The 26,548-nt window shown below is 38.6% G+C and overlaps 1 protein-coding gene across 2 annotated transcripts in view; it reads left to right on the plus strand.

Annotated features, from left to right (window-relative positions):
• The window catches only part of MED13L (mediator complex subunit 13L), a 209,956-nt gene extending 184,944 nt beyond the window's left edge, over nucleotides 1-25,012 (plus strand). Inside the window, exons 21-31 of one of the 2 annotated variants that reach the window (XM_072879742.1) lie at nucleotides 838-1,282; nucleotides 2,766-2,985; nucleotides 5,821-6,009; nucleotides 8,963-9,186; nucleotides 9,654-9,796; nucleotides 11,532-11,690; nucleotides 12,687-12,863; nucleotides 15,126-15,280; nucleotides 18,538-18,699; nucleotides 20,822-20,934; nucleotides 22,152-25,012. In XM_072879742.1, coding sequence (XP_072735843.1) covers nucleotides 838-1,282; nucleotides 2,766-2,985; nucleotides 5,821-6,009; nucleotides 8,963-9,186; nucleotides 9,654-9,796; nucleotides 11,532-11,690; nucleotides 12,687-12,863; nucleotides 15,126-15,280; nucleotides 18,538-18,699; nucleotides 20,822-20,934; nucleotides 22,152-22,284 — 2,120 coding nt within the window. In that variant the 3' untranslated portion in view covers nucleotides 22,285-25,012. The remainder of the gene's footprint in view (nucleotides 1-837; nucleotides 1,283-2,765; nucleotides 2,986-5,820; nucleotides 6,010-8,962; nucleotides 9,187-9,653; nucleotides 9,797-11,531; nucleotides 11,691-12,686; nucleotides 12,864-15,125; nucleotides 15,281-18,537; nucleotides 18,700-20,821; nucleotides 20,935-22,151) is intronic. The other variant, XM_072879743.1, reaches the window with a different exon arrangement.
• Nucleotides 25,013-26,548: the final 1,536 nt, after the last annotated feature.

The following is a 26,548-nucleotide window of genomic DNA, read 5'->3' on the forward strand; positions in this document are numbered from 1 at the left end:
GCAAACATATCAGTCTTAGCTGGGCAGTTCCACGACTGTTGAATGCTCACCCCATCCTTTGAGGAAAGTTTGGCAGAACAGGCTAGGACCGATCCATCTCAAATGACCCTGTTGCCTCATTCAGTCTACTTTTAGTTTTAATTTACCACGTAACTGGGAGGGAGGAATTATTACAACACTACTTAACATAAATACCCCGGGCTTACATGCAGAAATACATAGGATGTGCACAACCAGTTGAGGAATTGGCTGTTCACTTCACACCTGGGGCATCTGGCAGGGGCAGCGTTGGAAACTTCTCCTGCTGGTGATTTACCACCTCTGAGAGTAGATAAATAATAAATATCCATTTACTTATTTTTTATTCATTTATTACTTAAAAATAATCACTGTGATGTCTCTTTTTCTGATACTGAGGAGCAGAAATAACTATATTAAAGTTTGCCATTATTGTAGCTCAGGTAAAAAGGACTTTTAGATTTTCAGTCTGACAAAGATAACTTGTAATAGATTGCAAAGCTGAACGCTATATAAAGCTGTTATCGCAACATAATCTAGCCAGAGATAATGACACGTCAGTACCAACTTCAATTCACAAAGCTCCACAAAGTCAGTCCTGTTTTTAAAGACATTTGATTCATATCAGTTAGAACTGAAACCCTGAAGAATGGATTCCAAAGTAAGTATTTATAATGGAGATTATATTCACATAGCATTTGTATACTCTTAGAATATTCTAAAAGCACAGAAAATATTGTATGACTTTATGGTTAATGCAGCTCACTTTGATCTAACAGACTGTCATTAATCTCCTTTCCTCTTTATATGCTATTTCAGCACCTTACTTAGCCACTCTACAGCTTGACAGCAGCCTATTGCTACCACCTAAGTACCAAACCCCAGCGCCAGCAAGCCAGACACAAACAGTACCTGGGAACACTGGACCCGTGCCCTCAAATTCAACATGTCTTTCAGCTGCCGGGGCACCACCAACAGGCAATTCTTTTAACTCCACACCCAGCGGTGGGACCACTAGCCTTCCAGCAGGAGGTAGTTCGTCCTCTGGATCCTCTGTGCCACAGCTGTCGGGATCTTCTGCAACACCCGGCGTTAACCAGATGACCACTGCCTCTACTCCAGGGTTTAGTGGGAACGTTGGTTCAGGGCAAAACACCAGCAGTGGCGGAAACACAGCAGACCGCTCGCAAGGAAGCACAGGTCCTGGAGGAGACACAGAATCAGGTCAAAACTTACCACAACAGCAACAGGAAGGACAGGAGGGGTAAGTTACTTAAGTGCCCAAATGACTCCAAGTACTTCTAATTAAATCCACTGTTCTCCTGCTTTCATACAACTCATAAGCTTTAAGCCTTGTGTAAATCCTTGGAAGGAGAGGACCCTCTGACATGCGCAGTACTACTGACCAATTGTAAATGGAGCAGGGCCCATTTTTATTTGTTCATAGTAGTTACTGATAAAGGGGAGCTGGAGAAAACAAACCTCCCCTTTTTTGTTACAAGAAACAAAGCTTGATTCCACTGCATGGACATGGGCGTTGTAGTGCTGTTTGGGATGCCTCAGCATACCCCACCTGGCCTGCATGTGTAGTACAAGAAGAACAAAAGGTGTCTCATAGGTTCTGTGCCGTATCTGCTAGCTTGGTCTCACATGTGTCAGGTACTGCGGGATATCTCATGTGGCACTGAATGCTTCTTAATGTGGGCAACTCCATCATGCCCGTAATGTTAACAGATACAAAATGCAATCCAGGGATTTCTTCCTAATTTTCTTGCGTTGCAAGTATTGTTTTGCAAGCAGGTATACTGTGAGGTCAGGAAAAAGGATTATATTAGTGTTACTTTAAAATAAATTTTAGCAGCACAACTTTTTTAAAGACTTTGTTATAAATAGTCATCCATCAAACCTAAAAATTAGAAAAAAGTTTTTTAACATCTTATGTAAGTAACTTCCTGAGTGAACATGTTTTTCATTACTCTCATAATAATGCATATTACTAATAGTCATGATATATGTTATGGAGTTCCTGTATCTTAAGCGAAAGCCCACATCCTGTTGTAGTTCGGATTATCCTTAAGACATCTGTTCACTGGATCTATGCAAAATACCATTTTATCAACTGCAGCATGGTTTCTGACCAAGTAAGTCTGAGCTGCTTTTTATCACTTACAGATGTTGAGCCTCCCATTCATGGTTGAGGCATGGCGGAGTGTTTTACCAAGGAAAAACTGTTCAGTTGCTCCTTCCGTTACCAGTGGAACCTTTTCTGTAACTAAACGGAGGACTTCAGTCTCTGTGAATATTACCTTGGCACTTCTCCTCAGGTCTCAATTCCTTCTCTCCCCCTTCCCTCCCAGCTCTCCCAAAAGAAAACCCTGAACAGGACCAAAAACCAGGCATGCACAAACATAAAAAGAAAACTCACAGAGCTAGTATCAGTCGACTTTTCCTCCATATTCTTCAGGTGTAATCTATTCTGATTGCATTAAATGAGATTATGTTAGACTTTATGGTAAGTATCTTTAATGCATAATTAATAACAGGTATTTTGGATTAAGAACTGCTGTGAGTAAAAACTCATCTCTCCTCAATCACTGTTGTCATGTTTTTTAGTTTTGCTTCTGAACATAAGAATCACTTAGTACTCCCCTTTTTCCTCCTCTGCTTCAGCCTTGCACACCTTTACAGAAAACCAGTGATTAACAATTGTTACCTGCCTTTGAATTTAACAACATGTTTATCTCTAGTATTGCAGAGAGGGAGAGAATAGGGATTCCCACTGAACCAGAGTCGGCGGACAGCAATGCCTATCCTCCAGCAGTTGTCATCTACATGGTGGATCCTTTTACCTACACTGCAGATGAAGAATCTGCCTCAACCAACTTTTGGCTGTTAAGTTTGATGAGATGCTACACAGAAATGTTGGATAACTTGCCTGAGAATATGAGGAATTCTTTCATTCTCCAGGTAATTCTGTCTCCCTCTGTATCTTCACACTGGAGAGTCATTCTATCACAGCATACTTTTGATACGTATGCTATACTAAAAGGTACAAGATGGAAGATGATACATAAAATTTAGGTGACATTTACAAATTATTTTGTTGACAGTACAGGGCTATATATTAAAAAACACTTGCTTTTGTTTTGATGAGGAAATGAATTCAAGGCAGCCACAGTATCCTTGCATCAAATCTGTTGCATGGTTCTAGCAGTCACATATGCTAGATGCTTCCTGAAGAGGGATTTCAATTATTTAAGTTGCAACTTGGCTTGCCATTGTCAGAAATGTCCAGTTGCTCCTTTGATTACTTTGCATGTTGAGTTGTTTGCCTTTTATATTCTCTTGATTTGTACTGTTTAATCCAAAAGAAGTATGTGAAACCAGACATTTAATGCATAATTTATTGTATTTAACTATTGTATTGTTACTATCTGCTTCTTAAAAATAATTTACCATGTAACTTGGCATATAATAGTAGTTACTTACTATGGAATTACTTAAGAGTTGAATTTGTGTAGTCAGAAGCAGAGCTTGGCCTATTGCCCAGGCTGCCTGCATTTTGCCATGCCTCCTCTTTCACAGTGGCTCAGTCTAAATAAATGGGGGGGAGAGATTACAGGCAATGCATATACGTGTGAAACACATGCAAGAAGCAGCATGTGAATGATTTCTGTATACCTTATTCATGTATGCTCAACTTGGCTTAAAAGTATTTTAATTTGAATGATAAAAAAAGAATTAGAAGTAGTTATAGCGTCTCAAAGTGGGCACGGAAAACATTTGTAATTTTTGGTAACCTTGACCTCATAATTCCCCGAAATGATGGGGCAAACTGTCACCAAAATATTTTAGGCTTGGGGATGAACCGAAAATCAGATTCACAGCTTCGTATTGTGGTAGGCTGCAGGCAATTTAATTGATTCAGACCTGAAGATACTAAAAATAAAATAGCCACTGATATCGCAATGTCTGAAATAGAAGAACATGTAAACTGTATATTGAAATTGTATCTTAGTCTGTAAAGACAAGTAATGGGCTTACCAACTCTTTGTAAGTACTGTTTATTTTCTGGGCACTTACCATTTGTTTCTCAAAATATGTGGCATTTTGCCAGTTTAAGTAAAAATAGTAGACAATTTTCTCTAAGTAAAGGTAACAGGATATAATTACCAGCATAGTATTTTCACAGCTGTACCATAGTATACACAAATATACAGTTATTTCAAAATAAATCAAACCCAAATGTTTACAGATTTATTACAATTCACATACACAATGAAAAAACCCAGCTCCTGAAATTCTTGGGTAAAGAAGTTGTCTTTTAAAAACACGCAGTCGCATTTAGTGAGTAGAATATGCTACTAAAGTTCCAATGGTTCAAGCAAGAACCATAGAGTAGTTAAAAGTTTTGTGACACTTAAGTTTTGTTACCACTGAAAGTATTTGTTAAAAAAATCTGCTTGCATCTCATGGTGTTAGCGACAACATAAATATTTAGTATTGACAGTTTCTGCTCCAGAGATCTCACTGTTCAAAAGAAAAGGTGTTTCCACAGCCATGTGTAGGACATTGTATTTCTCAACAGTACATTAAAAAAAATGAGTTTACAGGGATTTAATTCTGATTTTTAAAAGAATTTGAACTGAAAAGATTATTTTTGTTATGCTTTGTTTACTTCTGAAGCCATTTCTCCTTCCTGTTCTCGTTGTGCAGATGGGCCTTAACCACCAAACTCAAACCTCACAGGCAAATCTTACTGCAGTTCTGTTTCTTGCTGGTTGAACATGCAAATTCAAGTATCTTGCTTCACACTACTTTCTGAAACAAATAAAACTGAACAGCAGCATAAGATTGCTGAGCCTCCACTGTTTACTAAATAGAAAAGGATAAACAACCACATAAATCATTATAATAGAATCTTAATTCTGCTCTCTACAGTCCTCATTAAGAACGACACCTTAGTGCTGATTCCCACATGGACAGCAAACAAATACTAATTCTAACCGCAAACTGTGGAACCAAACCTGCCTAAACACAAAGTTCAGAATACCGAGATTATATTGTAAAGACTATCTGCAAATGAAAATGTTGATCAGAAAAACAGTTTTTAAAAAAATAGAGGTGTTTGAATATGGGTGTTTGGTTTTGGACTGAGGATTAAAAAAACTAAAAGTAAAACTCCTCCCAAGTTTTAGGGTATTGCTTTTAAAAGCCACTAGTAGCTACTACTTGTGGTACACTTTGATAAATGTTATACACATAATTAATTACGTGCCCTTCCCACATTGCAGTATGAATGAGAAAGTGGACTTCAGAAAAATAAGACTTGACTGGGGAAAATAATCTGTTCTTTTTGTGTAGTTGGTTGGGTTTCTCATTCAATGATGTTGATACCACAGAAGGCAAAATTCAGTTAGAGTTTCTCGTAAGCTGTGTTTGTCAGCTGTTATAGCTGTATTATAGTACTATTCAGTTATTGCCCTATAAGAAGACTCTTCCGTTATATTGGACAGGAGGAGTCTTAGCTTTCTGAGCGATTTTGCAACCTTAAATATATCATTAAAATGGAAACAGCAGTTTTGTGTCAGGGAATATAGTTGCTGAGCGTTGCAGCTCTTCATGCAAAAGGGCATTAGCCCTGATGGGAAGCTACAGATACTGTAATGCAAATATTTGAATACCACGTACAAAGTGTCATGGTTGTTAAATGACTAATGAATGTGTGAATCTGGTTTGATATTAATGAACAGCTCTTTGAAGACTTTCCATCATGTTTTATTGTTTATATGAATTATATAGATTGTGCCTTGCCAGTACATGCTGCAGACAATGAAGGATGAACAGGTTTTCTACATTCAGCACTTGAAGTCTTTGGCATTTTCAGTGTACTGCCAATGCAGGAGGCCGTTGCCCACACAGATTCACATCAAGTCTCTCACAGGCTTTGGGCCAGCTGCCAGCATTGAGATGACCCTCAGAAATCCTGAGGTTAGTATTGGTGTCAAGAAAATGAAAGCCTGCTAATAAACTGTAGCCATTTTTCTCAAATATCAAAAAAAAAAAGAGTAGAGAAAATACTTTTAGGAGTATTTTTTCAAGGTATAGAAGACAATGACAATATAAAGGGAAAGGTAAGCTAATACTAAGTAGAAAATAGCAAGAAAAATGTCAGACTACTTGCTTTCAAAGCATTTTAAGCTTCTGGGTTTGAGCCATAAAGTAAAAGGTTAAAGTTCAGTGTGAAAGAAAAGGAAATGTATGCTGTTACTTAGAATTCTGAGACATTTTGTAGTTTTAGTCTATGGTACTCCTACAAGAAAGTGTTGATGTCCAACTGTTATTTATATACATATATAAATGCATATATATGAAATAAGTTCCTGTGCCTAATTATAGATATTATATTAATTCCCTGAGGTAATGGAGAAATCCCCCTATTTCAGTGGGCTTATCTTTCATCTGTTTTTTAAACTGTAAATATTCAAGCCCTGTTTCTGGAATTTCAGGGATTTCAAAAGAAGAATAAACCATCCTATTTCCCATGAATGTTTTTCATTCTTTGAAAGATAACGATGACTGTTTTATTTAGATTTAATGGACCAACTAAACACTTAAAACACTTACCTTGGGATAAAGACATGCTTGTTAGGGTTTAAAAACCTAGTTTCAAAATCATCGTAAAACCAACCTATCAGCACATTTCATTACTCACGTAAAACCATAAGCTCTCACTGAAAATTTCTAAAAGCAGTATCACCCCAGGCATCTCCTCTTCACATTCACCCCTCATGCTTCCCTCAAAAAGGTATCTGTTCAGCAGGATGGATTTTGCAGCAAGTTACAACAGTCATACTTCAAGCTATTTAGGTGTAAGGAAAGAGCAATAAACTTGCAAGACCCCTGCAAGCATCTCCCTCCCTTTAATTAATGTTCCTGCACTGTTGCCAGGGTGGTATACTTCTAGAAAGTGATATAAGCAGAAATATGATACCCCTTAAATGTCTCTAAGAAAACACCGTAACTTACTTTTCCTCTAAGCTGATTAACTTGCACTTTGCATTTCATGTTTGATTTCCTGAAGATACAAAAGACACCAAAAAAGGGGCAAACGTTTTCATGAGCAGCTTGCATTTAGCACACTTAATTAATCAGATGTCTGCTTTTTCCATCTTACACAAGTTTGCTATCATTCTGCACTGCAGACTTCCAAACTTTGCCTGAAAAATTAAGATAATATCCTGACCATTTCTAAATTATTGAGCATGTGTGGTCAGGCCCATAACGTCTTTTCTTCAGAGAGGAGTTATAAAGCAAAGATGGGTTTGGGGCTGACCATCTGGAAAGCAGCTTTGCAGCAGAAGACCTGGAGGTCCTGTTGGACAAGACGAATGTGAGCCAGCAGTGTGCCCTTGCAGCAAAGAAAGCCAACAGCAGACAGGGCTGCATTAGGAAGGGTGCTGACAGCAGAGCAAGGGAGGTGATTATTCTCCTCTCCTCAGCACTGGTGAGGCTTCACCTGGCATGTCCTGTGTCTGGTTCTGGGCTCCTCGGTGCAAGAGCCACAGGCATACCGGAGCAAAGCCAGCAAAGGGCCACACAGGTAATTAAGGGACGAGAGCATCTGACAAGAACTGAGGCGCCGCCGAGAGAGCCGCAGTTGTCTGGCCAGGAGGGCTCTGATAAATGTGCATAAATACCTGATGGGAGGGAGTAAAAAAGATGGAGCCAGACTCTTCTTGGTGGTATCCAGTGATGGGATGAGAGGCTGTGGGCACAAACTGAAATACAAGAAATTCTGTTTAAACAAAAAAAAAACCACAAGAAAACTTTTTTCCTGTAGGAGTGACTGAACACTGGAACTACTTGCCCGGGCAGGCTGAACATCTCTGTCACTGGAGATGGCATCCAATATCTGTATGTCCAGTGATGGAGATATTCAGAGTCCTGCGCAACCTGTTCTAATGGCCCATGCTTTGAGCAGGAGCATTGGACTAGATGATCAGAGGTCCCTTCCAGTCTCAGCCTCCTGTGATTTTATGACTCTTTGGGTTTTTTTGTTTGGTTGGTTTTGGGTTTTTGTTTGTTTGTTTGTTTTTTTAAATAACGGATGGATTTAATAGCGTATTACTGTCAGACTCTGCAGGAGGACTGCACATGTATTATTTACAATACTAATTTGCTTCTGCTTATCGTTAAATGGTGTTGAATAGCCTTGATTTCTTATAACCTTTTACAGGTTGTTTTTCTGAGGGGTGAGGGGTAGTTTGTTTCTTAGAGAAGCACTATCACATGTACAGCAGATCTGATGAATTATAGAACCATAGAATAATTTAGGTTGGAAAAGACCCTTAAGATCATTGAGTTCAGCCGATGTTCAGTTCTGACTTGAAAACCAAAGTATTTCTGAAATAAACTGTGAGCTATAAGGAATTTCTGACATCATGCCTGACTTCATGAAAGTATGTTACACCTAATGCCTAGATAGAAAACCATACGTGAAGTTTAAGCTCTACCCGAGTCCTTGGTACCTCACATCAGATCGTGCTGTCCGTTGTTCTGTAGGTAGTATGTGAATGGACGGCAGTGAGCAAACGCCATCAATTTTAGCAAAAGGATATACAGAATAACAGGTTTACACTCCTGACTGTTTCAGAGATTGGTATCACCCTTTCCACAGACTGTTTTCATACCTTAGTTTCCCTGTATATAAAAAGAAATCTTTAGATAAGGTTTGAAGTGCATGAGTTTTAACTAGCAGAAATAAATTGTCTGTAACCACCCTTTTCCCAGTAACTCTTGACTATGAATGCCTCGAATTTTTAATTTATTTACTGTTTCAAACGCGCATTATTCTGTACTCACTGCCAATCTGTGTTTGTGTGTTTCTTGCATTAAATAGTTTTTGATATATCTGATGATGATTCTGTTGACTTTATTGCAGAGGCCCAGCCCAATCCAGCTATACTCTCCTCCTTTCATACTGGCGCCCATCAAAGACAAACAGACAGAACTGGGAGAAACATTTGGAGAGGCCAGTCAGAAATACAATGTGCTTTTCGTTGGATATTGTTTGTCTCACGATCAGCGTTGGCTTCTGGCATCCTGCACTGACCTTCATGGTGAATTGTTGGAAACCTGCATAGTTAATATTGATTTACCAAACAGGTAGAAATCTTTATTTTTTACGTTATATCTAGGCATATAGTTGTCATCCCTCACTGTCATTAGTTTCTTGCACATCCCTTGTAATAATATTTCCTGCTGGTGGGATTATGATAATCTGACAGTGATAACATTTCAGTTGGCCCTTATGTAATTTACAAACTGCAGAGGAAAAAAGTTACTGTGTTACACTTGTTTTACAAATGCTACCTACAAATCTTACCTTCAAGAACAACTGGTACATTGCTCAGCATATTGACACCTCTCGCATGTCACTGCAATAGTAGTACTGAAAGCAGACACATACTTTCTCTGCTTCTTGTTAGTAAAAGGTAAGTTAGGCACTCCACAGAACAGCAAGAACTCCTATATAGGGTAAGCAGTGAAATAATTATGTAGACTAGAAATCAGAATATTGTCCTTGATTCTACTCTTTTTTTTTTTTTTTTTTTTTAATCCTTAACCTCCAGGTCAAGGAGGAGCAAGTTGTCTGCACGTAAAATTGGTCTGCAGAAGCTATGGGAATGGTGCGTTGGTATTGTACAGATGACATCACTGCCTTGGAGAGTTGTAATTGGGCGGCTCGGCCGCCTTGGCCACGGGGAGTTAAAAGGTATGAAACTGTGCTATCACTACCTGTGGTTTTGGAATGAAGACATGGCCTCAGCGTGCAAGGCAGAATGACTTACAGAATTGGTCACAAACCTTTAAAACTAGAAAATTGAGAGTGATAATCCTACCCTGGCACTGAATTTTTGTAGTGGTTTGCGTAAACAATTTGCTTGTTTGTACACTGGGTTTGACATTACTCCCTCATGTCTTGTAGATGTTGTGTAGATTAACTAGTATTTGCACAGTGTATTTCCAAGTGGAAGTCATGGGTTTCATCACACATTAGAAAAAGATCTGAACAACAGTTAATCCTGTCACAGAAACAGAAAAAGGATTCAGTTCTGATTCCTAAACTTAAACTAAACAAACAAAAAATTCTTGCAAAAAAAGCTACTGGGGAAAAAAAAAAAATTCTCCTGTGGTATACAAAACTAACTTGATAAATCAGTGTTAAGCAGCAATAAGGTACCCTCTGCAGCCTGCAAAGAGTTCCCAAGATTGAGCATTCCTAACAGCTCTGTGGGAACTTAAAGGGAGCTCTGGAGTGTTTTAGGTATAGGTGCCTTAATCCAACAAGGGTAGGGACTGCCTTGCTTCACTTCAGCAGTGATTCCTCTCACTAATTTAAATACATGCATTCATCATGTTTTCTTCCATTTCTAATGGCTGTGGCCACTATTCAGGGTTTGTTTGGTAACTAATTGGAAGAAAATGGGATTCTGAGAGGGTGCTCTCAGTCTTCTCCCATCTCCCGAGTTGGAACATGAAGATAAATTAGACGGGAGGATAAAGATATTTCATGAGTGTATGTCCTTTCACATTAATAACTGAAGGAGACGTGAATTCCTCTGGTTAGCTTATTGTAAGAGATTCTGTATTTCATGAGATGGGTAAAAAAAATTGAAAAACAGTGCACAATAAATAACAATTCAGTCTGAAAGCACAAAGAAGTACTCTGGGGGGGAAAAAGCAGTAATTAGATGCCTTCTTCCATACACAACGTGCAGGGAAGAAGAGCTGCTGCCTGCCCTGGTAGGGGAATTTGGTATCCATCCCACACAGAGGAGTTAAATGGAACGAAGGCAGGAAAACAGATTAAGAATTTAATCAGCAACTCCCTCCCTCCTTTTGGACACATAATGTAATTTAAATGGCTGAAAGTAGTTTCTTGAATGTATATCTGCACCTCCACTGAAATTTGCTTTATTTAGTGTATTTTATTCATAACAAAGTTTAACAAAATTTCTCTGATGTCGAGTGTGTGAATTCATATGTCTTTGCTTACGTTTCAAGTATTCCAATTCTGCAGCATGTTAGGTGAAAACAGATGTCCTTTTTGAAAAAAGAATCAGTGCAGTTCAGGAAAATATTTTTATGTAAATAAAAAACATTTTAAAAATCTTTAAAAAAGCATCCTTGTATGTTGCCCTGTTTCACATCAGATAAGTACCTCCTCTACCTTACAGGGAGAATGAAAGACTCATTCTTAAAGAAACACATCATCTTCAGTGATTCGCCAGAGTAATGCAGTTAGCTCACGGGAAGACCAACAGACTACCACAGAATAGAATACTTAGCCGTAACTGCTTGCGTACACCTTGTTTACATGGGGAGGCAGTCCAGAATAGTACAGCGTTAAAGAAACGCAAAGCGTCATTAATATTTTGCCATTTTCAAGCGAGTGCTGGCTATTTCAGAACTCCATTCTGTTCTATCACGATGTTCCTTCATTTCAGACTGGAGTATCCTCCTTGGGGAATGTTCCCTGCAGACAATCAGCAAACAACTAAAGGAGGTGTGCCGCATGTGTGGCATCTCATCAGCAGACTCTCCTTCTATCCTCAGTGCCTGCTTAGTTGCCATGGAGCCACAGGGGTCATTTGTTGTGATGCCAGGTAAATTTTATCCAACTACTTAAATGCCAACAAAACTTTTCACCTTTTATCACGCTTATCACATAAGCACATTAATTTGGGGAGACTTTTGAGTCGAACAAGAAGACCTTGACTAGCATGGCTAAATGTGATAGAAAATAGGTTGAGACAGCAGAATTCCCAAAAATACCATGAAGAGATGCTACGCTGGGAGTGTAGGCTCCTAGGGGAAAAGATTACTGTATGCCACTGCCAAACTGATGGCCCTTTCCTTGGAGAGGTCATGTTTTCAGGTAGACCAGTTCTCATCAGCTGAAATGTGATGTTGTAGATGTTCTCACGCAAGGAAGGCTGCAGACACTGTAAGAGTCGACAGTGTAGCGTAGGAATCTTTGGAAGTGGGAATAAGGATAAACCTACTTACCTTTTCATATGCGTAAGTTATTTAGAGAGTTCTGTTATAAGCAGCAGTCCACAGAGTTAAGCTGAAATAAAATTAAATTTTGAGATTCCCTTTACTTACTTGATGTATTACGTAAGCGTGGTGGCATATCCTTAGTTTAGAAATAAAAGATTACTACATGGAACAGAATTAAACGAGCTTGAAAATTACTCATCAAGCTGAATAATTTTCAAAGCAGAGTTTTTGTAACGTGAGAAAATAGATGGCAAGTTATGCTTTTTTCATGTCAACCAAAGTGGGGTATATTGCATAATTATACAGATGCCTGCATCAAAAATAAATTTAACTTGCTCATGTAACAAGTTAACCTTCGATTAAGGGGCAGCAAAATGAAAGGAAAGGTGGGGCATTGTATGGGCATTCACATAGCTAAACATTATCTACAACTTGTGATCTTAATTTCAAGCTCTTCTAGTAATTTATTCTTTTTCATATAAGAACCTTTAAACACTAGTATTAGCTTGCAAACCCAGATTAGAAATTAATTGAGCACAGAACATATATTTTGAAGATGATGCAAATTAATGTCTCTGTCATTGCTTCTGTTCTGGAAGATGCTGTCACTATGGGATCAGTGTTTGGCCGGAGTACTGCGCTGAATCTGCAGTCATCTCAGCTGAACACCCCTCAGGATGCCTCCTGTACACACATCCTGGTTTTCCCAACCTCTGCTACTATCCAGGTAGCACCAGCAAATTACCCCAATGAGGATGGATTCAGCCCTACTAATGGTGAGTATGCACGTGTCTGGTGTGAGAGGTGAAATACTTGCGACGGCTCAGTGGCCTATCAGAACATCAGCAGAGCTATACCAGTCATGAATAAAAACTGAGTGGACCGACGTTCTCCCACGGACCCCGTACCACCCTAATGTAATTTAAAGAGAACAACACTATACTTTAGAGTTACAGGCTAATATACTATGTTTGTCTGAAGTTTTCAGATAATCGTATGGATTTATTCCAGAAGTGATACTGACCAATCAATATGTGAAATGGCACAGACTGCAGAATGCTTTTTCTTGTTGTGACTTGATCAGGCCAACTTGATTTTTATAGTAGTGGTTCGCTTTATGTCCTGTTGTGTACAAAACATGTGAGGAAGAAGGGACTCGGTTTAGAATTTTAATCTTCCTGTAGAGTAGGAAAAATGGATGAACCTGAGAATTCTTTATGTTGGCAGTGTGCTTTTTCAAGCATATTTAACCCTATAGCTTGTGTCAGCAAGGCTCTGGTTAATACTTTCTATCAAGTAAGTATTTTCCTAACTGTTTTGCTATAAATCCTTAAAAATGATTGTAAAATAATTTAAACCAAGAGTAATTACAAACATTTACAATAGAAGTATTTTATGAAGAGGGAAGTTACAGTATAGAGAGGAAGAAAGGCCCACTATTTTTAATGAAAGAGTCTGCTTTGATCTGTTCCTCCTGGAATTTCAGTGGGCCTCACAGAAGGGAAGTTACCCCTCTTAATACTTAAGCAGCTGTCCTTTCAAGGCCCCAGAATCCTGTCTGAATGCTGTGCTGACAAATATTTAACCTGCATTAACCTGCCCTTTAGTGCTTCGGATGCTAATTAGAATCAGGTACAAGAACTGGCGTTTTCCAAAATGGTGTTAAATTTAATTTTCTTAACTCTGTTCTACTTAATGATTAAACTGCTTCCTATGCTATTAGCCATCTCATTTATGCTTTGGAGGCTAAGCAGAGCATGACATTAGTTCTGTTTTGCTTACTGAGCTTGTAGGACAGAAGTTAATAAACTAAGTTAATTCATTGCTCTTGCAATCCAGTATTTCTCTTCAGAGGATGAAGAAAAACAACCACCTGCCTATTTCAACACTAGGACTTCAGGTGATATTCGTTCAAGACACACACATTCTTTTCCGTTTTCATGTGGAGTAAATTCTTCTTTTTCAAGATAAATTGTTTATTATAATATGGAGAAATGCATGACTCTTGTTTAGGGCTCCATGTGTTTTAGTATAAATTGGGCTGCAATTCCAATTAATCCAGTTAGTTCAGACAGCTCCCACTGTCCCTTTCTGTCCCCTAAAATGTACTTTAAATGTCATTATGCTGTTTAAATGTCTTTGCCTGCTGAGAAATCTGGATAAGGGAAAAAACCCTATAAACCATATTGTGATGCTTGTAATTTTTTGCTCTGTGTTTATTATAATGTCTTAGCTTTCCATCATGTAGATTACTCGTGGTATCGTAACCTGTGTTTCAAATGCCTGAGTAAGGGAACGTACTTCTCATAGAATGCAAACACGTTTTCACTGTATCTTTATGCCCTTCCCAGGTATTAACATAAACAAATTAAAATAGCAAGTTATGATAATACAACTGTATTGAATTTCTGAGATGAAAGTAAAATCTTAAAAGCTGCGTTGTAGGAAATCCTGGTGCAGTATTTGAAATAACCATGAAGGTACATTGCATGTGAGTGTGGAGCAGGCCTTGCTGCCCTCACTGATTCTGTGAGCGATTTCCTTGAAGGTGCTAGGGCTGCTCCCAGAACATTTTGAGCAACTGTGCCAAAGCACTGGTGTGTAGCACTAGAAGCCTGAAGAGCAGCACCTGCTGAGAGTAACGTACGTAGGTTTACTTAATGTATTTCAAGTATTTTGTTAATGGATTTCTGTGACCAACTGCAGAGAGGTGTCATTTTTTCTGTTACAAAGTTCAATTTGGATTTTTATTAAGCTGGTACGACAGGATTTTTGTTCACTCTATGACCATCGTTAAAAGTCATGATTTTAATATATGTCTGCCAACTTTTCCTTTCAAGTCTGTGCAGTTGCAGTCAAAGGTACTAAGAAGGATTAAACGGTAAAGTGTTTATCTCTGCTTTCATCTGTCTCAAGAGTATGTAAAAAAAAAAAAGGAATGATAATAAATTAAAGGAAATGGTAATAAATTACAAAAGTCTTGTGACAAAAATGAGTACAGCACATTGGAAATTATTTTTCTTTCTTTTCCTTTTCAGATGACATGTTTGACCTCCCATTCCCAGATGACATGGACAATGACATTAGAATTTTAATAACAGGGAATCTTCACTCTTCACCAAATTCCTCCCCAGTTCCTTCCCCTGGATCACCATCTGGCATTGGAGTGGGATCTCACTTCCAGCATAGTAGGGTAAGGCTGTAGCTCTTTAGGGCATATACTACTTAAAATAAAACACAAAAAAGACCCAAATCCTCCAAAAAATCTTTTTTTCCTGTAGATTCTCCAACATAATTAGGTTAACAGCAAGCAGAAATTAACGTTAAAATTGAAGGTGCTGGTTAAATACTATTGCAGAAGACGCCTCCACCTTGACTATTTACATCCCTGAAGTTAATTGTTAGTGTACAAGATAACTGAGAGGAAGAGAGAAGGAGGAGACAGAAGCTTTATTTTTGTGTGGCAGAGCCATATCTAATGACCCTGTATAAATTCAATCTGCACTCATCCATTTTTTTTCTGGAAAATCATATGGAATGTCCCTGGCACAAAGTGACGAGTCTTTGAAAGGAAGGAAGCTATGACAGCTCTGTTCACATGAATTTCTAGGGGAGGCAAGAAGGGAGATAATTTTCCTAATAATAAAAGCCCTACCCGTAGAAACTCTGCAGGTGCTGGATGTTTATGCAAATGTTGTTTTCTTAGTAAAAATTAGCCCAGAGCACGTAGTGTTTGTAAGTTATTTTTGTTTGAAGTGGCTTTTATAAAGTTGGTTCCAACACCAGTGATTACTTAAAATGCAAATTATTTTTGGTAATTCAAGGTATTTTTTTGAATCAGCTTTAGCATAATTTGGATCATGTTTGGTGGAACTCTTTTACTCATACATTTAATTGTGTAAGAGACTTAGCTGTACTCTTAAAATGGTTTCCATCACAAGTATGTAGAAGTTTGATGCTTTCTAATTTCCTGTGGAGAACTTTAATTCTAGAAATAGTACGTTTAAAGCAGTAGCATATTATTTCTTTACTAAATAATACAGTATTTTATTAACGAAACAGGCTAACTTTTATATAAGAAACAGACAACCCCATGCATTTAAAAGTTCTGGTTTAGTGATCGGTAATAATTTAAGTAACTGGATCGGTATCTGTGTCTATCGCTGGTGGCTTTAAACAGTCTCATCAAGAGAAACTATAAATCGGGTATGAAAGGAAGCACAGAATAGATACTTAGAGGAGGTATACGTACAGCTAGGTATACGTACAGGGTATTTGCCCGTGAAGGATGCTACTCATTCACCCTCTAACAAAGTGGTGCGTTTTTCTAAATGTAAATAACATATCTTAAGAAAAGAATTCTCACTCCCTGAAAATGACTAACTCAATGGTGTTAGTTTCACCACCTGGAAGGAAAAAGTCCTGCCTGTATTTTCCTTGCAACCTCTGCCAAAATGCTTCAGTGGTCAGCTTAATACAGTCTCCAAGTGAAAAATTACTTCTGCATCAGCCACAAAAATGCTAATAATTTATTTTGCAATCTCAGTACACAACCACCTTACCTTATGTTAATACTCCAACCCACTTTTCAAAGACTAAATAATTGCACACTACTGTCACTTGGTTATTTCAAACTGGTATGTGGGCACATTAAAAGTTTTAAATTCTGTTACTAAACCCTCCAGCCATAAATCACGACTCATCACTCATTACAATTTCTCTCTCTTACTTAGTCCATTCAACAATCTCTGTTCCTTACCACTTTTAGAAATGCATTTACAAAACTTATTCTCAATGGAGCTCCATGCAAGTGGCTTAAGAACAGCACTGAAAGGTTAATGACCAAAGAGCTTAGAGACCTGGACAAGCCATTTCTAGATGAACCTGTCAGAGTAATTCAGTTTAACCGTTAACAAGGGCCTAGTAATTGATGTGTAATTTTTGGTTTTAAAAAAGCAACAGCGTGTGATCATTACCTCATGGGTCGGGGAAGGTCAAGCCTTCGTCCGTGTAACCCATAATTGATTGCTGCAGTTTAGCAGTGTAAGTCCTGATTGCTCAGCAGCCAGTTTCAAGGTTTGCTGTTAGGCTTTCTGAGTGCCAGGTGAGCTGCAGCCTTCTCCAGGCTTTATGGAGTGTTTAACTTACTTTGATTCCTGATCAAGATATTACAGTTGGAGAGAGACCTGCTCAAAGGACTAGCAGTGAAGGCTTTGTGATTAAGCCAGTTTCTGTGCAGTGGAATCAGTTGGGTTTTTCAGCCTATTGACTTAAAAGATGTTTATGGATTAAATGAACTGCTGTCCCAGTTCTTCTGGGATAAGTTGCAAGCTGAAATACTTTGCAGGCATCTTTTGGGTTTTTCCTCTATGAAATAAAAGTAAAAGCAACATAATAAAGGGTGTTTCAAAAAAACCAAATGCATTTAAAATAGGAATGTACTCTAGAATGCCATGGCAGTTGCCCTTTCTGATGCGTAAAGGAGACCCTTGTAGGTTTGGTAACGTGGTTCATGATAGGTAAGGATATGTGTATATACACACACACAGGATGAGGTAAGCAAGCTCACACAAAGCATTCCTGTCCAACAGCCTCGGGTGTGGAAGGTTCATCTAGGTTTTACTCTACAAAAATAAAATCACAAACATATATGCTGACAGGCAGCGACTCAAAGTCTGATGGAATTAGTTTTACAGCCAATTTCTCATTGTTTAACTCTCTCCTCTCCAAATAACTCTTCGGTCCATATATAAGGAGATGAGTTTATAAGGACATATAAGGACAGCCGTTTCTTTTTCCCCACACTTCACCTCTGCTTGGTAGTACAACTATAAACAAAGCATAGTAACTTCTGTCCAAGTGTCCATAGCAAGGAATAGCAAGTGCAGCATTTTTTGCTAAGCTACCAATGTAACTAACTGAGAAAGCAAGCACAACGAAGCTTAGAAAGATGCAGATATTCTCTGTTCTTCCATATTTGAGTGTGTAACGCATCCTTCTGCTAGCTGAAATCAGGAAGATCTGCAGTGCAAACTGCTGGTTTTGATATGTATCAGGAAAGCCTGTGAGGCTTTCTAAACTTAAATTCAACACTGGTCTACTCTCTGCATGCACACAGGAAGTTGTTCAGATTTGTAGCCGGAGCCTAGTACCTCTAAGTTACTTGGTAGCATCAAATTCCACATGTACTCGGGTCAATTTAGGAGGTTAACATTGCTGCTTGGCAATCTGAAGTGATTCTGGAACATAAGCCTGGAGAACCCAACTACAGGGGAAAAAGGAAGGGATTAGGCAACTTTGACAAAGATTCATGAATGACTAAAGAATAGCTCATTAATAACAAGACAGAAATGGATTAAAGACTGAGTGGTTAGTAAACAAAGTTAATGTTACTGGAGTGGGATGTAATGACATAAACCAACAAGCCTGCCTTTCCAACTCTTCTTTCAGAGCCAAGGGGAACGTCTCCTTTCCAGAGAAGCCCCTGAAGAACTGAAGCAGCAACCTCTTGCTCTTGGATACTTCGTATCAACTGCCAAAGCTGAGAATCTTCCGCAGTGGTTCTGGTCATCCTGTCCTCAGGCACAAAACCAGTGTCCCCTCTTCCTGAAGGTCTGTCTTGGTATCCTTTCACAGGGGAAAAAGAAGAATTGTATTTATAGCCTGTGAATTTTCTTTGAAAATGTTGGCTTTGCCTGTTACCACAACTGTGACAATACTGGAAACGGAAATACAATTTTAGGTTTAAATTTATTTAATATAGCTGGCTATTAACGCTTAATTCTCTCTTCCTAAAGCCCTTACCTGAAAATGGTGTAGTTTGGCAGCTTCTAAATACAGAATCATCAAAGCTGTATCTGGTGTTACAGAAGTGTCCCAGTTTTCCTTTTCAGTCAGCCTAAGACAGGAGGGACATACCTTCTATTCTGCCGTAATCCAGTTATGACACAGAGATTAAAGTTAGAAAGGAGAGTAGCACCTCCAGATAGAGCATTTACTATCCATTTGTATTTCACTAGTTGTAGAAGTTGCACAGTGGAGTCTGTAGTGTCAGAGTGAACCTGATACCTTCCACCCCAGAATCACAAGTGCTTGCAAGATGTATACAGCAGAATTGGTTCAACTGCTAGAGATTCCCTCATCCCTGTAGAGTGTCGTGCAGCTTCTTACTTGAATGAATCAAAAAAATGTGAACTAATGAGCATGGAAAGATGCCTTGAATAGCATCACATAACTATTCGAGCAAACGACATATAGAACAATAAAGATGGTACCACTTACTTTATCCATTCCCAGCTTAACTGACAAATACTAAACATTTTTGCAAGTCTCTTAAATAATTCTCTCATCCATGTCTGTTAGGCAATTATCAGAGTAAAGGTGTTCAGTATTTCTCAATTCTTCCCTCATGCAAAAAAAGCAATTTTAGGACTGATGTTAACAATGACTTGCGGTCAGCATGGCAGGCTTTATAGTCAGTATAGCACCTCCGCCAGCTACGTACTGACCCTTATTCCCTACGCTCTGCATTCCTCATGGATAGATTTCCCTGAAGTACGGAAACTTCCACATACTACCTACCTACAGAATGGAGATCTCAAAATAATATGAAAAATGAACCACCATGTTTTAGGAGCTAGAGATGAAGTTTTATGCTAAACTTAAAACTACCTTTTTTTTGTGAATGAGTAATCCAAAGACTATGTTTCAGTTCCAGCAGTAAAAACATAGTCAGCAGAGCTCCAGGCAACTTTATGAATTCCTTCCATAAGCTCATACTAGATTTGTACTAGAGAGAAGGAGCCACCACCCTTTCCTGCACCACCACCCCCCAGCCCAACACAATTGCTCTCTCAGATCTAGGCTGAATTAAATGTTTAATTTGACTTGGAACATACTGTTTGAGTTTGGACAATTTTTAATAAAAGCGAGGGGCTGAATTCATGCAGTAACTTGTTCACCATTCAGTGAGCAGGTGGTGCTGTCTCCTTTATGCTGCACAGCGCTGCAATTAGGAAACTTGTATGGCATGTGGGGCATACAGATTCAAGTCACCTTTGTCTGATTTGGATTAAGTATTTTTGAGCTAAAGTATTTCACCTCTAATGTGCTTGCCATAATTGGAGGAGTATAAATTAGAGGTTTTGCCTCGGCAGGCTGTGTGGTGTATTAGGCTACCCACTTGAAAGGCTTACATGGTTGCTCTACCCCCAGCACATGATCAATATGAAATCCCTTTCCTAGTCCTGTATAAACTAATGCACAAGCCTCGCTCCAGAGAAGGATGAGACAGATCGAGAAAGCGTAGGAGCGGAGAGCAGGACGACGGCTGTACTGAGTGTTCTTGGCGGACACCCCACCTCTGTGTGGCACTCTGTGATGGGTCTCCTACCGGCAGTTTGAAGAATCGGAATGGTTTGTTACTGAAATACCAAAAGAACCACTGACACATCCCAAGTGTTTCCCCTCATCACTTCTTCCCTGACTAAAATTAAGACCAGGATTCAGCATTCTTTTTTAAAGATCCTTAATTCCAGTCAAAAAGAGAAGTCAGTTTATTCAAAAATGTAATCATTATGGAACTTGGAAATACACATGGCCATGGTGGGTTCAACAAAGAATTGCCAACTTTCCGTGCTGTCCTGAGACAATTCAGAATGTATGTGTTCACTGTGAATCTTTAGAAGTACTTGCTATATGAAGAGTTAATTTATGCTTTTTTTCCATTACACAGGCCTCATTACATCACCATATCTCTGTAGCGCAGACAGATGAGCTTCTACCTGCCAGAAATTCTCAGCGAGTTCCTCACCCCCTTGACTCTAAAACTACATCAGATGTCTTGAGGTAACACCTTTTAGGTTTTGCATTTCCTCCCTAAGGTTAAGGAGACTGAGCTCTGAAATTTCAACCTGGCGAAATTATTTCTTAGCTTTATCAACAGCTTATAACTCTACCATGCCCTACACATGTGTCTCAGAGCAGTCGGCAGCTCTTCATATAGCTGCTACCTCCACCACTAAAGAGCAGGACTTTGGGGGTTACTTCATCAGTTTTCCATACTACTATACAAAACTATGTCAAGAAAACTAACAGCTTTGCCTTACCAAGAGGATACCTTGGTTTGCCTCCCAAAGATTGTTCTGTTTAGCTGGTGGTCTAACCTGGACTGTGTCAATAATTATTTTTACTCACCAAACCAAGCTGATTTATAGACGGAGATAAAAGTACTCTCCTGATACCAGTATCTTAGGCATTGGAATATAAAGGAGACATTCTTCCTCAATTAATGCAGGCTTGTATATCGTATGGTACAAGATAACTACAGGACTGTTTGCCTCCATCCCACCTGGTGGGGACTGAAAAAAGATCTGTTTTGTGAGACAGCATGCAGGGTGGAACACACCAGTACCTTTAACCAGGTAGAGAGCATCAGCAGGAAACCTGAAGAATAATCTAATCTAAGAAAATGGGTGATGTTTGTGTTATTCTAGAAGATCTGAATTTGCATCCTCTTAGAGGACTGAGCTATCACAGCTGTCCTGAGGTATTGCTGTCTTTGTTTTGAGTAAAAGGATGATGCAATGCACAGGGAAAGAATGAGATACAACCGACACAAGTTACAACATGAGAAGTTCTAATTAGATACAGGATCACACAAAAAGCGTCATCAAATATGGGCACAGGTTGCCCAGAGAGGCTGTGGAACCTCCAGCCTTCAAGACTGAAGGCTTTGAATGCGGTGGTGGACTAAAGCTCCAGAGGTTCCTTCCAACCTAAATTATGATTCCATAATCTCTACTGTGTGCGGGGAAGGGCCTACATTCATATAGCTTGGTTCAAGTTCAGACATACTAAAAGTAAAAATTCGTGCTTCTCCCCCACCTTTTCAGTGAGTTTCCTACTTTGCCAACACCACCAGTGTTAATACAGCCAGGCAGTCCTCGTGGCATTGTATCTCCAGGAGAAACCAGAGATAAGTTTAAGTAAATCTTCTAGAAAAGACAAGGAGGAAAGGAGTCAACAATTCCAGTTTCATTTCTCTCTGCATTTCTCTTCCACAGGTTCGTTTTAGAGCAGTACAATGCACTGTCCTGGCTTACGTGTAACCCTGCCACTCAGGATCGCAGCTCCTGCCTTCCTGTCCACTTTGTGGTGCTCACTCAGTTGTACAATGCCATCATGAATATACTTTAATAGATAGAAAAGCACTTGTTCTTCTGGCTTCTTCTCCCCTCAACCTGAGAAACGTGCCACAGTCTGCAAAGATCACAATTTTGCTTCTCTTCAGACCAGTCCTGTGCTGTGCTTCTGTTCCTCCAAAAGCACATGTGAATTCTGCAGTGTTCAAAACTAAACTACCCATTAACATCTCTGGCAGCTTCAGTCCAAAATCTGGGAACATCCAAGAACAGTGAACACAGAATAACCTCAAGCCAGTGTTAGTTTGGTGGCCCAGTAACTACTGGTCAGTGTGATTATTTTTTTTAATATTTTATTTTTTTAAGGAAGACTACAGTATCTTTTTGCATTAGGAACTCTGATAAGCAACCAAGAGCAGTTTCAGCCCTGCAAGTAAAAACACCTTGTAGTGACCAGTTTGGGTTGTCCAAAACTTATTTTGTTGTTTGATCGTCATAAACTGGGACTTTGCAGGAGGAAAAAAAAAACCAACCACACAGCTGTAGTCTCGTATACATATTGGAGTTTTCTGTCTCCCTGGAGTTCCTGTCAGAGTGGATTGGGATGAATGCATGCATTTGTTACCTGTCCATGTAGATATGAATGGTCTGGAGATACTTTATTTATTTTTAGGTTTGGGGAGGGGAGGGATTAAATTATAAAGGACCAGGAACAGTAGAATATCTTAAAAATCCAGCTCCGTTCCACTGTAGGGTTATTTATCTACATACCTCTCACTCTTCTGACCTGGAAATCAAAAGTGAAGCTAATAACAATCAGAGTCCAAGCTGGGAAGGATATACTTGTATTTTAAGGAATTCTCACCTGCATTTAGCCTGGTTAAAGCAAGAAATGGCCAGTGTTTAATGAAGGATAACACTACCTAATGGAAGAAGAGTGAGTGAGAGGTAGGGAGGAAAAATACTTTAAAGCCCAAGGTAAGGGCAAACGGAAAGTGGTAAATTAATCTATTGTAGAGCTATGATTGAAATATATTTCCAGTAAATTTAGTGATCCTAGAAAACTATTTACTGAAACCCAAGTCGCCCTTTAATTCTGGGCAGACTCGTCCTGTACATATCCAAAAATATGGTTTTTGTTTACACTAAATCAGTTACAAATCTGGTGTATTTTTTCTGACTATAGGAATATTATTTCAAAGAAATAATTTTTAAAAATTATATCATTAAATTAGTACTTGAAGTTATACCACTGTGGTGGAAAAGTTACTTTGTTTAGTAAAATGATTGCCATTTTAAAGGTTAATGGCTAATTGAAGTATTTTTATGACTCCTTCATTCCAGGCTTCAAGGGGTTTATATTTAAACTCCATTTTCTAATGTTTGTTGTTGCACTGTGCAGCAGGCATGGACTGCCTTATGTGAGGGGTCGGGCACTTTGATCAGGCTGTGTGACCTAGTTACCTATCTGTGGAGAAAAAACTACAAATTTTAAAGTTCTTCCAAAAGACTTTCATGTTCTGGTTAAAAAAAATGAAATTCTATGATTTTAAAAAGTATTTTTCTTGAGATAATGTAACATTTAAAACAAATTATATAAAATAAAAAAAAAAAAGAATTGCTTGTGTAATGAGAAGGTGAAGTCGGAGAAGTAACCTGTAAATGGATTATTTCATTCTCTGCACCAAACCTCCCTTGTGGGTATCCTCTTTGCAATGTATAGGTTAAAAAAAAAAAAAAAAAATCTGATATCAAACCATTTGTATCTAATGTGTACAGTGTAAAATTGACTTTAAAAATATTGCAGTACTATTTTTTCTTAATCAGAAAAGAAAATTCTCAAGGCCTTTTGAAGAGCATAAAAAGATGAAGATTGTAAACTTGTATAAAAAATTTAACTTGGGGAGGAAAAAATGTAAAGTAGACATTTGTAATCTTTTACCATTGGGGGGTTATTTGTTCCTAGGACTCATCTGAACTTTGGATTATTATTTTGTTTGTTCTTTTTAAATGGGCCGTTTTTATCCAGGGGCGTTTCTTCCCCAGAAACCTGGTTCTAAGCAAAAATTAAAAATAAAAAAAGGGCAGCAAGGAGTAGTTTTCATCTGGTGTCTTTTATTTAATTTTTTTAAGTTAAGAGAAGCTGGTGACATATTTATACGTTTTTGTGCAAAATAAATGAATGGCAATAGATTTTAAAGAAAAAAATCTTATGTACTTCAGTGTGAAAAGTTCTGTATAATATTTCCCTTAAATATGCATTATTTTACTTGTGAGTTTTTTACTGAATTAATCTGAAATGTACAAGCCCTGGCTTTCCTACAGAGTGAAGAAAGTTATTTTATTTTTTTTTTAATTTCTAACTTTGGAAATTCATGCCTAAATCAGAATTATTATTACAGTTGTTTGAGCTAAAGGGAGCGGGAGGGGGTGGGGAATGTCCAGCATGCTTGTATGTATATTTCAGAACCTTTTTTAAATGTAAAAGCTGTACATTTCTGGGGAGTTCTGAATTTCTTTTTGGTTTTGTTTTTGTTTTTTTTCTCTGAGCATTTTGCAGTGAGCTTCTTTTATATATAGCCGACAATTTGAAAGAAAACAAAAAAAAAATGTGAAGTTCATTTTAAATCTACAGTATATCGCTGGTACAATACACTAAAAAAAGACTTTGATAAAAAGAAACAATAATAATAAAGACTTCCATTTTAAATGTCATTCATATATACCTTGTGGATGAGAGCTATATACTTTTACACACTTTTTTAGATGAATAAATTATTGAATTACTGAAACTGTTGGTGGAGTTTTATTCTTAGGAGTATTTTCTTTAACTCTGAAGTTTTAGCATTCCTAGTGAAGGAGGGCTTGCATTACAGACTCCATGTGATACGAATGGAACTGAAATTAATTTAAAGGCTCTTTAATGTATATTTACTTTAGAGACAGTCACTGCTGCCTTCCCTGAGTTAACCTGGTGCCTGCCAGCCTTTTAGATTTGCTGCACGCTGATAAAGCTGTAAGCTTTGTCAGACTCCCTTGCAGAGGAATAAGGCTCATTAAAATGTGCAAAGGTTCACACTGCAACAGTATTTTTCTTTGAAATTGAAATCAAAGCAAAACAGAATAGTCACTCTGTTTAAAATCACGTCTGTTGTGAGAGGAAATTTGGTGCCACTAATGTAAATGCCGAGGTGAACAGATTAAAAATTCTGCCACGGGGGGTGGGTGGAAGCAGCCTGGGATAATCTGGTGACAGATGAGCAGTAGCCACTGTACGTTAGCAAGTCTAATCACAAGAGCGTCATCAGTTACAGATGAAATCTCTCTGTATACACCAGGTAAGTCTTTAATAGGAGATGTCAATGGATACCCAAGTCTGGTAACCTCCTCCCCCCTGCAGCAGGATCGCAGGTAAGAGAACTGAAGTGCAGTCAGCCTTTCGTATTAGAGAGGAATACAAAACCAGATCTGCCGCTTCGGGTTGCGCAGAGCAGCTGTAGGATCTCCATCCTGGCCGAGCTGAAGACTCAGCTGGACACCTCCTTGAGCAGCCTGATGGAATTGTACCTGCTTTGGCCAGGGCCTTGGTTGGACTGTTAGACTTCAGGAGGTCCCGTCAAAGCGAGACATTCTGTATGGAGCAGGTTCATTTCTAAACACAGATGTGCAAAAAAAAAAAAGATAAATTAACAGCTGGACCCTAAGCCCTTTCACAGTGCTACACCTTAACAAGACCAGAGGCCTATTTTGCAATCATCTCCCGTAAGAATAGTTCTGGAAAAACTGAAAACAGAATCTTCAGAGAATATATCATTTTCTGTACTTAAAGACGTGACAAATCTGTGACCTCCCTAAGTGTATTTTAAATACCATATCCCTTGCTTTACTCTTAAACAAGAAAAAACAAAAGCAAACTACAACCTGCCCCTTCCTTTCTTTCCAGCTGTAACTGCACCAGCAGCTGTGGCTAGCCCGTGCTGCTGGTGGGAGCCATCTATTTTCAGCAGTGGTGACTGTCAAAATCAGGTGAGAAGGTTTCTGCAGACCCAAAATGCTTTTAGAACTGATCTTTGTAGCTCGCTCTCTTGCGAAGCATATGGTAAGAACTCCTTTTCCATGAAGAGACAGAGCCCACAGTTGCATCCAGTCTCGGCTCCTGTGACTGTATCAAGGAATTGCTGCTCAGTTTCATGGCTGTTTTATTTCTAAATTTGGAGTTACATAGTTACAAAAATAGTCCCTAAGATTTTGCCTTTTTTAGTTTTAAACTTTCAAGCTTGTATCTTTTTGTCCACTTTACTATTGATAAATTCCTAATA

Source organism: Ciconia boyciana, chromosome 15 (assembly GCF_034638445.1).
Source record: "Ciconia boyciana chromosome 15, ASM3463844v1, whole genome shotgun sequence".
Classification (NCBI taxonomy): Eukaryota; Metazoa; Chordata; class Aves; order Ciconiiformes; family Ciconiidae; genus Ciconia; species Ciconia boyciana.